Genomic DNA, 15,272 nt, shown 5'->3' on the forward strand with positions numbered 1-15,272 from the left:
GACATTACACCTGCTCTTCGTCCAATTCACAGGTACACCTCACTGCCATCTCTACACCATGACCCAATCCGCCGTTAAGCCCGGAATTCCACCCGCCTGGCAAGCCAAATGTTCAGCCAAGCGTGAGGCGATCCTCTCCGCCATCCCCACCGAATGGCGCATCCCCGCTCCCATCCCCACCCCCGACGTCCAACCCAACGTGACCGGCAAATATATCCAGCAGTATCTTTCCCCACGAGAGGTTGAAATCACTGAATCCGACGCCGAGACCATCGTCTCTCACACAACAACTGGGTTATGGACCGCTGTGGAAGTGACATTGGCCTTCTGCCACCGCGCCGCCGTCGCCCACCAGCTCGTTCGTCTCCTCTCCCGCGTCTCTCCCTGACCTCTTGTCCAAGTACAACCCTGACCATGAGTGAAAGGTGCCCTGCCTGCTCGAAATCTTCTTCGACCGCGCCCTGTCCACGGCAAAAGAACTAGACAGCTACTTCACCACCCACCACAAGCCCCTAGGCCCACTCCACGGTCTCCCCGTCAGCCTAAAAGACCAATTCCACATTTCGAGAGTGGAAACGACCATGGGCTACGTAGGTTGGATCGACACGGTCGAAGGCAAGCCACTCAACTCTCTCCCGCCTGGCGAAAGAGACACGGAAAGCGAACTGGTCCGCCTCCTCCGCACCAGCGGCGCAGTGTTCTACTGCAAGACCAGCGTCCCGACCACCCTGATGGCCGGGGAGACCTGCAACCACATCATCGGGTACACATTCAACCCGCTCAACCGCCGCCTGTCAGCCGGGGGCAGCTCCGGTGGGGAGGGGGCATTACTGGCGCTGCGGGGCTCCGTGGTGGGGTTCGGGACCGATATCGGCGGGAGTATCCGCGTCCCCGCCGCCTTCAATGGGATCTACGGCCTGCGGCCCTCGGCGGGGCGCTTGCCCTACGAGGGCGCCGCCAATTCCATGGATGGACAGAATACAGTGCTTTCTGTGGTGGGACCGATGGCGACGACTGTTCAGGGAGTCAAGTTGATGGTGCAGGCGGTGCTGGCGCAGGAACCGTGGTTTGCGGATCCATTGGTGGTGGAGTTGCCCTGGCGCCATGGGGTGGAGGAGCGCGTACGGGGTGGCATCGCGGACAAGAGGCTTACTTTTGCGTTCATGGACGATGATGGTACGGTGAGGTCTCACCTGCCAGTCCAGCGGGCGCTGGGATTGGTAAGAGGGCTGTTGGAGCAGAAAGGTCACCGGGTGAATGGGATTGCTCACCACGCTTGGGTTCATGCTGACCGATGGCTTAGGTTATCGACTGGAATCCCCCAAGTCATGCAACAGCTTTCGATATCGCGGTACGTGCTGGAACCGAATCACAGATACGTACCAATGCTGAGAACAACAGATGCAAGCATGGCACATGGACGGCGGAACAGACGTCCAAGCCCACCGCGCGCTCGCCGGCGAGGAACAGCTGCCGGAGTGCTTCTTGCAGCCGAGTGACCACCTCAGCGCCGCACAGGTGGCTGCTCTGAACGTTAAGAAACGCAACTATCAGAAAGCGTACATGGACTACTGGAACTCTACGGCCACACTCACCGGGACCGGACGACCGGTCGACGCGCTGATCTGCCCGGCTTGCCCCTCGGTGGCTGTCAGACCCGGGAAATTTAAGTACGGGGTGTATACCACGTTTGTCAATGTCCTAGACTATTCCAGTGCAGTTTTTCCGGTCACAAAGGTGGACCGCTCGGTGGACGGGAGTCACAGACCAGGTGTGCCCTTGACTGAGATGGATGCCGAGGTCCAGTCAGACTGTAGGTATCTGTCTGGTGAACACAAACGAGGTTAACTTGCTGATGGTCACAGATGATCCTGACGACTGCCATGGCGCTCCTGTTGCGCTGCAGTTGGTGGGCCGCCGCTTCGAAGAAGAAAAGGTGTTGGGTCTGGTTGAGTACGTCGACAGGCTTATTGATGAGGCCACACAGAGAATGTAGCCATCGGGATGTTCGAATGTCGAAGTGTGGAACTTCTTTTTCTATATGCTGACGCTAGGAGCTTCTCAATTTGTATTTATTGTCCTCCTCTAGGTTAATATACTTCCTGGTATCTCATGCCAGCTGCACTAGTGGCAATAGCATGTCTGGAAGGCGAATCCCCAGCAGTCCCCATCCACGTTGCACAAAGCTGCTCCCTTGCAACACGATGAACTTCGACTCATTTATTGTCAACCGTCTGAGTAGACGACACTTCTCCAAGCAGCACTACTCGGCCTCTGCCTCGCCCTCCCCAGTCGGCACCGCAGCATATCTCTCTTCCCCCTTCAGCCACCGCTTACGCAGAACATAGAATCCCGCCCCGATCACCCACAGCACAATCAGAATGACCGCCTGGAATGGTGCAAACACCGCCCCCCGCGTCACCACAAACCCACTCACCAGCGCAAAGATAATCGGAATTCCCAGGAAGGGTTTGTAGGGCCGCTCGAGGTCCGGTTCGCGGAAGCGCAACAGGATCGCTCCGACTACCGTCAAGAAGAAGAACGAGTACTCTCCTAAACCGTTAAAGGTAAGCAAAGCTCGGAAGTTGCCGAAGAGAATATAGAAAATTGGCAAGATGGTCGAGAGGACGATAGCGTTGATAGGTGCATCGGAGCTGAGAGTCTGGTTCGAGTAGGAGGGCCGTCCCAGCTGACCGATAACTCCCAGTAGTTGAGGCAGCCAGTTCCTGTTAGCAGCGGCAACCACCATGCGACCCGCGACAAAAGAATTGCCCAGTAGGGATCCAGCGACGACGAGACAGATCAAGATCGCGGCGATGATGCCGGCTGCGGGGCCGAGAAGATGAGTTATGGCAGTCTGATCGCGTTAGCTGCGCGCACGAAAAGAGACAGAAGGTTTACAACGTACAACAGCCACACTGTCCGTCGTGGATACCACGTTCCACGGCAGGAGAATATAGTATGCCGCATTCGCGGCGATGAAGCAGAGAATGATGAGGGGTACGGCGGAGTTGATAGCCAAGGGAAGCTGACGCGCCGGAGCAGACAGTTCTGCGCTGATGTAGATCGCCTACCAAATTTCAGTACCTTCTCCGGTCGATATTAACTGTCACGAAAGGTCTCACCTTATCCCAGCCCGAATAAGCCCAGAGTGCACCGTACAAGGCAGTCGAGTAGTACCCCAGCAGTTCCCACCCAGCAACGTCATGCCAGTCAATCAGCTTTCCATCCGGAGTGACCGTGTTGCGATAGCCGAACCAGGGATTCTGAAACCAGTCTCGGGACCCATGGGCACTGTCGGACTTGACCAGATGGGCGATGACAACACCCAGCCCCGCCACCACCACCGCAGCGATGGTGACGAACTTGGTGCTGACGAAGAACCTATTGAGCCGCGTGCTGACCTTGGTGCTGATGGAATTCGCCACGCTGACCACGACAAGGATCAGAATTGACAACAGCTTGTGCGACAGTGCCGCAGCTTGGTCAGTTACGCCAGCGGCCGAGTAAATGCTCTCAACGAAGACGATGCTCAGAATGGCCAAGGTGGCCGGCATGACGGCAATGATCCAAGTCCAGGCGGCCAGAAAACCACAGAGGTCACCGAAGATATACTGCAGATACGGCTGCACACCACCTGCATAGCATCGAATCAGCGACTGGTAGAGGCAGGAGTCACAATGTCATGGTTGGATGGGTACCTTCACCAGGAATGGCAGTGCCCAGCTCAGCCATAGTCGTAGCGCCGGTCCAGGCGAGGATGCCACCCACGAGCCATACCACGAGAGCCACTCCGGGCGAAGGAACATTGGTATCGATTGACCCCGGTGAAGTAAAGATTCCACTCCCGATCACGATGCTGATGATGATACCGAAAGCTTCGATGGTGCCTAGGTTCCGCTTGAATGCACCGGGGCGGTGATCTTCCACGGTCGCACCTTCTTGGGCAGTGGCCGCATAGCTTCTCTCACCTGGCTGAGTGAGTAGTGGCTGGGCGGCTCCCTCCAGAGCGTCGTTGGTAGGAGGCATATTTGCGATGATTGTTTGGTGGTGAAAGGAGGATGATGATCAGCAGAAACAAATGAAGAAGTCACCCCGATGCGATCACGCCATCAGACGCGCAGATTGATGCTGCGTCTGCGCTGCCTCTGCGCTGCCTCTTCCCCGCACTTAACCTCCCTTCGAGATTAAAGTCAATTGGAAATCAGAAGAGGCCGCTGGAAGTGTCGGCAGGAATGTTGGGAGAATAAGTAAGGTAGGGAAGCTGGAGTGGTTCAATTGGATTGATGTTCCAAACCCATCGTCGTTGACCGCCCTGACATGTGACATGTGACATGTGACATGTGACTTCTCCCTTATCAGTTCCAAGTACGGAGTACGGAGCAGAGAGTCATATGACCTCCCTTTGTGCCTCAGATATGAATACCCTGTACTTACAGCCATCCAGGATTAACTTATGGATGATGATGGCACGGCAACTGCCTTGCTGTTCGGTCGCCCACGCAAGCTGGCCAGGCTCTGCTTCTACCATAAGCTGATGCAGATGGTAGCCCCGTACCATGGATCAGTCTAGTCATGTGATACTCTGGCTATGGACTGATCTGTATGTACACAAACATTACATTACTCTAAGTCTAACATGAACTCTAATGTTTCGCTTCGCCGAGGTCAACGTTGCGGATCAATACAAAAACGACATCGGGCTAGCAGCTCCACGCGAGACGCTGCGGTACTCGTGAACGGCAAGATGAGTTCTTCCCCCCTTGACGGTCTCGTCGTCGGATCCAGGATCAGGAGGCGTGAATTCTCCATCAGCGATGGGCCGGATGTAATAATGGTGGCTGTCTTCGACCATGCCCACGTGCCAGCGATCCTGGAGTTCGCGACCCGTGGGCCCTCCTCCGCATGCTCCGTGTAAGCGTTCCGTCGGTGGACTATTGATAGCCAAGGCGAACAGGCTCGAAGGCTCAGTGAAGTCATTGAGGAGGCGGCCGCGCACTTCGACCATGAAAAAAGCCATGAAGAGGACACTCGTCAGGAAGGCCAAGACAAGAACCACGTAGAAGCTCTTCTGCCAGTCAACGGCGTGACCAGACGCATACCCAGAGGACTGAAGAGTGGCGTTGAAAATCTGTTGCACCGGGGACGGGAGAATCTGATTCGCATAGCCGCTATAGTTCCAAAAGGGAACGTAAGGAGCATCCTGACTACTGATCATCAGAGTGACACTGGTCAAGACCGCCATGGCTTCCGCAACCGATGGTACGTTGGCATTCAGGGACGCCGTGTTGCTGCTGTTGTCGTAGGCAGGGACCATCTGAGTCAACAGCCGTTCGATGCTGGCGTCTTCGCCCGCAATTCCAGATCCGAGGCTGACTGCATCCAGCCACAACCACCCAACGCTCTTCCAATTGATGTCATAGTTGTCTTCAACAACCCCGGGGACCCGGCGACTGTACTGAAGCTCGTCTGTGGGGTCTTCACAACGGGTGCTCAGCTCGGCTCCGCTTGAGTCCACCTGATATTGGGCGGAGCACAGACCGGATTGCTTGGCTTTCAATGCACAAAGGACATAGGCGGGATTATGACCGGTCGGGGCGGTGCCCAGCAGATAGAGAGCAGATGAGTTCTCTACCTTGGCATTGAAGATGGTGTTGTACTCGGTCGGATAAATTGGGAAAACGGGAGCCGGGTGGTCGGTGCCAGGCGCAAATCCGAAAATCTCGTCCACCACCGTTTGATTTGTGCTCTGATAATATGCGGGAGCCTCGGTGTACCACGTTGTCGAATTGAAGGGTTCGTGATTTGGCCATTCCGTGTAGATGATCGGCTCCAGCTCTTCCTTCGACAAGCCTGCACAGAGAACATTGACTGCCGGGGCCGGCACGGAGGCTTGCAGGATATACTTCCCGTCTCCAGTGGCTCCATTCGGCTGCCGGATCCCATTGCGAGGATTGCGCGCCGCATCGTATAGCCCGCCATGCGGAAATGCAGCGGTGACATTGTTCACCATTCGCTTGTATTTCTGGGAGGTTGTCGTCATGTCCGTGACCTCGATCCAACTTCCCGTGACAGTAGTATTATCGTACAATGACCCATGCGGCTTGATACGCGTTTTCAGTGACGTTGAGGTTGCATTTTTGGCCTGCGCTAGCCCACTCCATTGTTGCATGTATTGCTCGAAGTCGTGGTAGGCCCGACCGACAATCTCCATGGAGACGCAGGTCTCATTCCGGCCGGCGGAAGGGTCGATGGCGGCGGTGATGGGAGTGTCACACTGGGCTTCGAGGTAGGTGGGGTTCGCGAAGGAGGTCGACACGTTGCCGAAGAGTATTCGTTCGTACACGGGGCCCATCGCCGACTTTGGGGATACTGCGAGTTTAGATGTGATCAGCACTAGGAACAACGGGCGGAAGATAATCAGTCGGTGGGTCTCTTACCAAGTGCTTCCGCCGCAGTGGTGTAAAGCATCGAAACGAGAGTCGCAATCAGTGCAATAATGCCCAAGAGAGTCCCCCCGGAGTAGCGCAAAGTCTCCCACTGCATGAACAAGGACCCGGGCTGAGTGATCCACATCCGCAGACTCATGTCCGAAATGCTGACGCCTCGCGACCCTCGACGCAGGGCTCTGCGGCTGAGCAGTTGGCCCACAAACGCTACACTGACCGTCACATAGGACAACTCGATGGTTTTGGCAAAGAAGGCACTGAGGAGGGTGGCCGAGGAGGGCGCCAGGCCACCGGTGTCGCCGATGAGGTTGCCATAGTACGGCTTGAGGCAGGCGATGATGAGAAACAGGCCGGACAGGAGGGTAGTGTATGTGGACAGGACAATGAGCGTTGCGAAGAACCACGAGCAACAGCGTTCGATGACGGGTTCCCGCGAGGGGCAGTTCATCAACTGGTAAACATCGTTGGACTCGAGCTCACTGCAGGCTGTGTCCCGCCGCTGCGGAGGAGAGCCGGGACTGGAGCTGGGGTGGGAACTCGCAACGGGTTTGACTCCCATATCGCCATCGTCCTCGGTCGGGGGAAGGGTGGTGTTGAGGTGTAGGTCGACGTCGTGCTGGAACTCGAGCAGGTGATGTTCAGCGGTAAATTCAGAAGCCATCCCTGGCAGATGGTCGAAAGGTTGATTTGTTTTGATCTTGCCTCATCCGACCTGTCAGCCGCAACCTGAGGGGGGAAATTAGTTGAGGGGGGGAAATGGAGTCGAAGGAGTTGTGTCAGACTTCATCCTGCATGTCAAGTGTTTGGGGGCGATGGAATTGGGGGGAGGGGGGGAGAGGAAGCGCGAGATCAGCCATCACATCAGCCATCACATCAGCCATCACATCAGCCATCGGCCTGAGAAGTAGTTAATTTCAGGAAATGGGGAAATGAGAAAGTGAGGGAATTCCCTGCGGCTGCGCCAGGCTGGTGAATCCCTGTAGAGAAGCAGTCAAGAGATTGGCCCAACACATCACTGGGGACAAATCAGTGAATTAGTCAAATTAGTGTTCCGGGGAGGACCGGGACTAGACCAGGGGACAACCACAGGACAACCCGAGGACAACCAGAGGACAAAGAGGCTGGAGCTTGGATCCTGGATCGGAGGTGGGAAAGTGGGATCCATAACGGAGAACGGAGACCTCAGGGAGAGATCGAAGCTCAGAGAAGAGAAGACGGACCGAGCGGTGAGTGGAGACTGAGTCAGCCCGGCGATCATCGCCCACCATCCTTGATTGGTCTGTTTGACTGTCTGATCATGTGATGGTGGATGCGGTGGGGACTTGTTGGTCACGTGCCTCGTCACTCAGAGCTCCACCTCCAACTTTCCCCATTCAGATTTGCCTCCAGTTTGCCCCGTGTGTATTTAAGGCTCCAGGCTCCGGGCTCCAGGCTAGAACTGGTCGGTGATTCCGTAGTAATTCTACCCATCCAATTTGTGACCGGTCTAAGACTGTACATCGAGCCTTTTATGATTCAATAGCTCTAGCACTGCTTTGTTCTCCGTCGTCAACTCTTTCTAATACATCCCGCCCAGCTGAAGCGGAAGATAAGTCTCTCCGTTTCAGCCGCGGGTCACGCTCGCCGCCATGGTTTGCACCTGCAAGGAGCAGTCACAATCTCATAGAAGAACCTTCAATCATACGGTATGTTAGAAGGTGAACAACATGGGAAGCTCAACCCGCTTGACCTCAAAGAGGTTCCAGCTTCCACACTGTGGCATCAGATCATAAAAGTATATGTACACTCTTTGTCTAACACTTTCCGACGGTCCTTCCCGAATAGCACAATCAACATTGTTTATTTTATACTCTGAAACCAAGACAGTGCAACTCAGACAGCCACTCTGTAAAAAGGCATGGGTTTGTCCATTTCCGACGCTGATAGACTACGTGCGCAGTGTGTACGCATGCCTCCACCGACCAAGGGTGCCGACCAAATGCAACGGGTCGTAGGGCTGTCGGCGAGACTAAATATGTAGCCGTACCTACCAGCACCAACCTTACAGTACATACCAAGCTATCATCGTGTCAGCATCATCATTTGTCTTATATCTCCGAAGCCAACTCATTCAACTGTTCTGCTCCAACAAAAGGGGAAAATTTCTCGGGTCTGTCGGCCCCCACGACCAGGGGGGCTGAAGAAGCACGCACACGGAGCGTTATCCCCCACACAGAAAGTTGAGGACACTGCAACCATTGGCCTCCTTTCCACCATGACGCACAAATAAGTCAGGCTGGGGATATGAGTGGACAGTCCTCCTTTAACGTCCCTGCAGTGGACTACTCCGGAAGTCAAGCTACCAAGGCGAAGGATTCCCATTGTACCTGAATCGCCCCCCAATCATTCCGCTTCTGATAGCCTTGGAGGACATTCATAGAGCTATAGGCGTTGCTATAGGTGCTGCGCGAGGCAGAATGATCAAGAAAGGGGGTGGAGTGTTGTGGATGCTGAAAGTGTATATAATGCCCGACTAAAGCTGGAGAAAAGCAAGTCTACTCCGCAAACAAACCAACATAACACTGCGATCATATTCTTCCGGGCAAAATGAAGTTCTCGATTATTTTGGCTGCTCTTGCCAGCACCTCAATGGTTGGCCATACTCACTCTACCTCACATATGCATACTAATCAATCAACAAGGCTCTTGTGACAACACGGGTGCCAAAAGGCTACACCGTCGTGCCAATGACCTACAGAGGCGTCATCACTGAGGGCGGCGACGAAGTGGAACTGTCCGGAACAATCGAAGATGTCCACCAGCAGATCAAACGTCTCAATCCCGACTTCAACGTCACCCAGTCTCTGGAGGCTCGGGAGGCGGACGCCGAGGTTCACCGCATCCTCCAGAAAAGAAACAAGGTTTGCCGACCAATGTCCAAACACAAATTCTAGAGCTACCTTTCACTGATACTATGATTTAGAGCAACTTGTTGTGCGACATCGAGGGTGACCACTCCGAGACCGCCACCTACACATGGATCACCAAAGGGATCCAGTATTTGCTCGCCTTGGACGGGGTGTGCAAAGTAGGCGCCGGCCCTGGTACCTGTGCCCGGATCAGCTGCTCCTATGATTCGGGTATCTACCTTTGCAATGATGTAAGTTTGTTGGCCGCTTCCTCGTTTGACTCGGGTCGTGGAGGATGACGACTAATTGACGAGCAGAATGCGTGGGAAATCGAGCCCAAGTGCTCGTACCTGGCAACCTATGCCGAAGACATCATGACGCAGTGCTATGATGGGATGTATATCAATGGCCAGGAGTTCGATACGGACAATTACAATGTGATTGTCGCCGGTGACCTTTGCTAGCAGGGCATTAGCTTCAGTATCGATGGCGGGAGACAATTGTGTTGCTGTTGGGCGGAGTAGTCACTGTGAAGAGCATGCCTGCCGTGTCGTCAAGCTTTATTTGTGCTGTACTCTTAGTCCTTTTGGTTGGCGTATGTTCACATAACGGATGTTGATTGTGCTGTATATATGTATGTATACTCAACCGTAGAATCAGCGGACTTCGAATATTTCATATACGGTGACCTCCTGGGTTAAACAATTGGTGGTTCAAAACCTTTCGATTGAGTACTGCTCATAATCGCAGAGATAGAGTAGCAGATTAGTTTTAGAGCAAAAATTCAGGTAGTAGAAGACTCACCTCGGAGTTTCAATGGAGGGTAGTAAACTACCAGTGCTCCTTGATAAGAACTTTGAAGATATAGGCAATTAGTCTGGCATCATTTCGCATATGAAACACGGCCTTTCCTGCGACATCGATAGGGTAGCGCTGGCCGTCTTCCTCGAGCCGGTAGAATCGAGAGTACTTCCCGATGCCAACAATCCCGAAGACGAATTTTGGCTCCTCCTGCTCGGGGAGTTTACTCATCGTATGCACCATCTGGATCATGAGATTAGCCTCACGGTCCCATCGATCGAGATCGTCGTCGCTGGAAGGGAAGCGCTCTAACTCCACATTTAAAAAGTCCGCGTCTACCCACCTGGATGATGTCGTGATGCGCAAACTGAGCGTTCCCCGATTGTTGACGGCAGACGTTGTGGTGCGCACATCGTACCCAGGGAAATTAGGCCCCATGTATTGTTCCGGAAAGAAGTGCTCAAGGATTACGAGCCAACATCCCATCATATTCATTGCGTTTACTTGATCGTCTGGAATTGAGTTGGCAACGCCGGTCACAGCGTCGGTGCCATCGTCAACCTCAGCGGAGAACATTTGTGGGAGATTAGGTATCTGAGCTTGGGGCTGAGCCCGGGGCTGGGGCTGGGTAGCGGCTTGACCAGCATCCTGCTGATCCTCTGTCATCTGCTCTGCCATCATACGCGTCTGTACCATTTGACCCTGGTCAGTCGCAGTTTTCGAGATAATGCTTGTATGTATGGGGGATGAATAACTGGCAGGTAGCGGGACTATCCCAGTTGGTCGTTGTACCGAAGAAGAAACCTAGAGGGGAGAAAGTCTCAATCAAAGATGTGGACGAGTACTTTATATTAAGCTTACATCTCCAAGGGAGGCCGCTAGAACTATAATCCTGCTGGTCATCTCCATGGGATGTCGCCAGATTTATTGTCACCAGATGGAGTATACCATGGGATCTTCCGCTGATTCATTGTCAACCGCATCACTGAGAGCAACGCGGTCTAATAGCCTTCCATGTACAAATTGATCGGAGAGTGCTGAGAACATGTGCATGAAAATACAGTGCCCCTATCCAAGCGCTACGATAGCAGCTGCACCATGTCCAAAGAAAACCGAATTTGTAGAACTACTATACACTACATACTATATGCTATACACACTGCATAAATCCACCCTCGCAACAGACAGACATCAATCAGAGCACAAAACCTACCAAGAAATCCAAAATTCCAACCTCAAGTATAGGCCATAATCAAATTGAACGTCCAGAAAGCATACTTGAAATCCCCAGGCACATTCTTCACATAATCCTCGCAAGATCCATACCCAGTCTCGGCCGCGCACCCAGAACTCGACCACGCCCCGCTCGCCCAAGTCCCACAGAAAGTGGTGTCGATAACAATCCGCTGATTCTTGATATGGGTGGACATATCACACCCACTCCCATTATTGCTCTCAAAAACCGTAGTCGGAGTTCCCCAAGTATCCGGATTCGGAGACGATCCCACAGGCCCGCTCGCGCCAATTGGAATAGCACCACGGGGGAAGAACCAGATGCGCACCGCCTGTGCAGTCCACTCCATTGCATAGACGCCTCCACCATTGTTGTTGAACCCCGATCCAAAGCTGTTGGTGCGCGGGTCATTGGCATCGCACCCACCGTTGGCCTCTTCAGCACAATTGTTCCACCGGTCTTTGGTCGCGGTCATTGCAGGGTTGGAGGTGATGGTGCATTGGCCCTGTTTGTTGCTGACATGTAACGACATCTGGTTGTTCTGGGCGTTGTTGGCGTTTTCAACGATGTCGATCTCGCCGCTCTGTGGCCAGTCATCGGACGCGGCTGTCATCCAAAAGGCCGGCCAGGTGCCGCAGACTTGGGGCTGATGATCTTAATCAGAATGGATATCGGGGCACGGGAGAGAGATCAGGAAGGGTACCATGTATGCAATGTCCGCCACGATGAGAGTCCCGGGACTGTAGGCAGTCTTACCGGTCAGCCGGACACTCTTGCGACCCTCATTGCCGACCTTGTTGGTGTTGTCCACCCCGAGATAGATGTTGCCTCCGTTGCCGATCAGGCCGTTGCTCCAGGCTGAGGCTTCATCCACATATTGCACAAGACCATTGGTGGGATCGGTCCCGGTCCAGAAGGTGAACTTGCTGAAGAAGTCCTGATAGTTGTTGCCGGTGTAGTTGTCCTTAAGGGTATAAGCTTGAGTGAAAGCTGGCCAGACTAGGGCAGTTGCTGCCAGGAAGAATGCTCGAGGTGTCATTGCGAGAGAAGTCTCCTAGGAAGGCTTACTGGTGCCAGCCCAAAAGTCAAGTCGTGGCCTAAGGTGCACAATATATGCGACGCGTCCGAAAACATTTCGCACGAACGGCATCCACCGTTATGCTATATACCTGACGGTGCTAACTCTGAGGGCTGTTCAACCCGATCGGGAGAATGGATACCCGCTATTTCAGGCCAGGCCGACGGCCCGTCAGTGAATACGAGCTTGATGAGACAGTGCGAAACACCAACACGCCGCTGCAATCCCGCCATCGAATAATGTGTAGGAATCCGAGACTAGGGCATCCTCTGGCCCCAAGAGCCTTCAAGAAATTAGTGTGATCGTCAGGGGAAAGTACAAAGTCTTCGGAATCCTACGGCGCCCGATTTTCTCTCAGGATTGCCAAAGTCAACTTCGCGTGATTACGCACCTGACCACGCGCAATGATTTCTTGGATCGTGACATGGAAATGTCACACGGTGAGTACGCATGGTGCTTCGGTAGTAGAAATGTGGTCACCTTCAACCTTTACGTGCATGGAAGAAGCCATGCATTGAATGTCATATCCGCCCACATAGGGCACAATGCGCAGTCAACAAATCCGGCCATGATCTCAGGCAAATCGTTATCATTCATTACATCTATATACCTACATACTCGTGACCCATCAAGCTGCCAAGTGAAATACAAGAATAAGCGTCAGCGCCAAACCCTCCATGCAACAACCTTACATCACTTCTGTCATCCGTTCATCAGCAGGTGTATCGCACCCACCAGCCCGTCTGCGCATCCTGGGCCATGAAGACAGCATCTCGATGCTCCAGAGTCAAGTGAAACTGCAATTGCTCTTTACAGTCTAAGGTTCCAACCAGGGCCTCGTGGGGCCCCGGGGTCTGTGGCCAGTAGGAGAAATCCGCCGCGCCGATGCGGGTGATATTACCGGGGGCGACGTTCTCCAGCACGCGGACCAAGGCGTTGGAGCCCGCAGTGAAGTTGCGGCGGGCGGGGATGGTCCAGCCGAGAGTGCATTGGCGGGCCTCGCTGGGCAGGGTGAAGGTCATCAGTTGGTTCCATTGAGTGGTGGCGGAGCGGGAGAGATTCAAATCTGGGGTGGGAATGGGAGAGGTGGTTGGCTCGGTCGGAAAGATCATCTCCATCTGTGGCTGGAACACCTGGGTGCCAGAGACAGGACAGGTCACTTGTTGGTGGTGGTGCTGCTGGTTGTTATTGGGATTGGGATTGTTGTCCGGACAACCCGCCTCCAGGGCACAGGGATCGACAGAACAGCATCCCCGGAAGTGGTTCAGATAACACGCATAGAAGGTCGTCCCAGCAATGCACTGCGTATCATCTCGCGGAGACAGCAGGTATGGAAGACTTGGGTCGGCCGTGGGGAGAGCCACCGACAAGGACAAGACCGCCGTGCTGGCAAGGAGCGCCTGTCGGAAGAACATTTTTGAAGGAATTTGGCAGGTCGGGGTGATGATGTGATCAGATAGGGAATGTGCCAGGCGGGGATGGAAGAATGCGAAGGAATCTGGAATGCAACAGATCGAGGGTGAAGGCAAGTATCGGGATTTATACTATGATCTTGGACTTGATCGCCTCTTCGCACCGCCGCAGGAGGTGGATGCAAGGTGCACCCCTCATCCCTGCCAAATCCCTGGATGGGGAGATCATCCAGTGCCCGACCGTTATTCACAGAGCTCACCCTGGCTTCATCAGCGAGATTATCGTCTAACCGGACAACGACCTGCCAGGCCCCCCCGATTCCCGGATTGTAACACAATCGCAGTGGCTGGGTTAGTGAGCAGATAGGGCATCCGCACACACATGCCCTGGACTTGGCTCCGAGAGCCTGGAGGCAAAGACAGTAAACCCCACAGTCTTGTCTACCAGACTGACAGCCAATTTCTGGTCGCGCCTCGATCGCCAATGTGCTATGATCTCATCGCGACACGTCCGAGACAGCAGTGACTGCGGTTGCGACTCACGAGGGCTCATTTGCTCTCCGCCTGCAAAGTCAATTGCAACCGGGGCTGATGATCGACGTTGCCGGGATGCACCTGGTCTGCAATCATGGTTCCGGTGTCGATTGCTCAGCCAGAGCGACCGTCACACGAATGTGTGGTTCGATTGCCTGCCTAGGGCCTAAAAATTGAGATCTGTCGGGAAATAGATTTAATTAGGATCAGCGACTGTATCCAGACAGCATATTGATCGCTTACCGAGGTAACCGTCCTTTTTGAGGAGAAACTCTATGGCCCACGATACGGCAAGTCAGAAATTCTCTAGATTTTGCAGTTTCTTGTGCTGAGGTCCAGGTGCGCGACTCATCCCTCAGATCTATACGGATTATCATCGACGATTCCAGTGATATGATATTAAGGGCGGTCACCGCTGGTGCGAGGACACCAGTGGAAGCAGTAACCCAGAGGGATGGCCCCTTCATTGAAGAAACGCTGCTACATGCGCCATGTTCCATCCAGAAACACCGAGAGATATGCCTTGAGGGAAAAGGCACAATCACTTCATGCGGGTTGGAACCAGGAACGCATCCGCATTGGGGGCCATAAGGGTTCCTTGATGAAGAAGAAAGGAGGCTAACTTACCTCGTTCTGTCTTATCCCTCTACTCCCCTCCTCGACTCCAACCATGAATTCACGTGCTCGGAAGTGAGCCGATACCTTCGTGTAGTGCAGTTGGCCCCCAAGCGCCCCTAGCGTCTTGTTTCTCCCAAGCGGTCCCTGAATCCTTCGCCCTACAATGGAAGGTCTTGGCACCTCGCTTCCACCCCCCATCCTATACTGATTGGGCATATCTCGCCCCCTAGGCTCCATGTGGCCATAGTCGTCAATTCT

The 15,272-nt window shown here is 54.0% G+C and overlaps 8 protein-coding genes across 8 annotated transcripts; 2 read left to right on the forward strand and 6 right to left on the reverse strand.

Moving 5' to 3' along the window:
- Positions 1-58: 58 nt before the first annotated feature.
- gmdA (putative general amidase GmdA) lies at positions 59-1,996 on the forward strand (the record flags this gene model as incomplete). The annotated part of the gene is made up of 5 exons (XM_025676648.1): positions 59-358; positions 426-1,253; positions 1,304-1,351; positions 1,402-1,813; positions 1,866-1,996. 5 exons carry the CDS (start codon positions 59-61, stop codon positions 1,994-1,996), a joined length of 1,719 nt encoding a protein of 572 aa, XP_025527181.1.
- A 5-nt stretch (positions 1,997-2,001) lies between these two features.
- Positions 2,002-4,270, reverse strand: BO86DRAFT_362969 (amino acid transporter). The gene is made up of 4 exons (XM_025669943.1): positions 3,702-4,270; positions 3,126-3,637; positions 2,909-3,070; positions 2,002-2,857 (listed from the first exon to the last, which is right to left on the reverse strand). The coding sequence occupies exons 1-4, from the start codon at positions 4,027-4,029 to the stop codon at positions 2,264-2,266; spliced, it is 1,596 nt and encodes a 531-aa protein (XP_025527182.1). The 5' UTR covers positions 4,030-4,270; the 3' UTR covers positions 2,002-2,263.
- Positions 4,271-4,681: 411 nt separating this feature from the next.
- BO86DRAFT_419313 (uncharacterized protein) lies at positions 4,682-6,897 on the reverse strand (the record flags this gene model as incomplete). Its single annotated transcript, XM_025675115.1, has 2 exons — positions 4,682-6,372; positions 6,441-6,897. 2 exons carry the CDS (start codon positions 6,895-6,897, stop codon positions 4,682-4,684), a joined length of 2,148 nt encoding a protein of 715 aa, XP_025527183.1.
- Positions 6,898-8,923: 2,026 nt separating this feature from the next.
- On the forward strand, positions 8,924-9,808 carry BO86DRAFT_99954 (uncharacterized protein). Its single transcript, XM_025677857.1, has 4 exons — positions 8,924-9,080; positions 9,131-9,349; positions 9,412-9,588; positions 9,655-9,808. The coding sequence occupies exons 1-4, from the start codon at positions 9,036-9,038 to the stop codon at positions 9,799-9,801; spliced, it is 588 nt and encodes a 195-aa protein (XP_025527184.1). The 5' UTR covers positions 8,924-9,035; the 3' UTR covers positions 9,802-9,808.
- Positions 9,809-10,168: 360 nt separating this feature from the next.
- BO86DRAFT_399987 (uncharacterized protein) lies at positions 10,169-10,816 on the reverse strand (the record flags this gene model as incomplete). The annotated part of the gene is made up of 1 exon (XM_025673677.1): positions 10,169-10,816. The coding sequence occupies one exon, from the start codon at positions 10,814-10,816 to the stop codon at positions 10,169-10,171; it is 648 nt and encodes a 215-aa protein (XP_025527185.1).
- A 557-nt stretch (positions 10,817-11,373) lies between these two features.
- BO86DRAFT_431044 (uncharacterized protein) lies at positions 11,374-12,417 on the reverse strand (the record flags this gene model as incomplete). Its single annotated transcript, XM_025675745.1, has 2 exons — positions 11,374-12,018; positions 12,076-12,417. Coding segments are annotated over 2 exons (987 nt in total), but the record flags the coding sequence as incomplete, so codon positions are not given.
- Positions 12,418-13,163: 746 nt separating this feature from the next.
- On the reverse strand, positions 13,164-14,242 carry BO86DRAFT_456509 (uncharacterized protein; the record flags this gene model as incomplete). Its single annotated transcript, XM_025677170.1, has 1 exon — positions 13,164-14,242. Exon 1 carries the CDS (start codon positions 13,863-13,865, stop codon positions 13,164-13,166), a length of 702 nt encoding a protein of 233 aa, XP_025527187.1. The 5' UTR covers positions 13,866-14,242.
- A 358-nt stretch (positions 14,243-14,600) lies between these two features.
- On the reverse strand, positions 14,601-15,077 carry BO86DRAFT_99959 (uncharacterized protein). Its single transcript, XM_025677858.1, has one exon. It carries the CDS (start codon positions 14,894-14,896, stop codon positions 14,636-14,638), a length of 261 nt encoding a protein of 86 aa, XP_025527188.1. The 5' UTR covers positions 14,897-15,077; the 3' UTR covers positions 14,601-14,635.
- Between the last annotated feature and the right edge of the window lie 195 nt (positions 15,078-15,272).

The sequence above is a fragment of the Aspergillus japonicus genome (genome assembly GCF_003184785.1).
Source record: "Aspergillus japonicus CBS 114.51 unplaced genomic scaffold BO86scaffold_27, whole genome shotgun sequence".
Lineage (NCBI taxonomy): Eukaryota > Fungi > Ascomycota > Eurotiomycetes > Eurotiales > Aspergillaceae > Aspergillus > Aspergillus japonicus.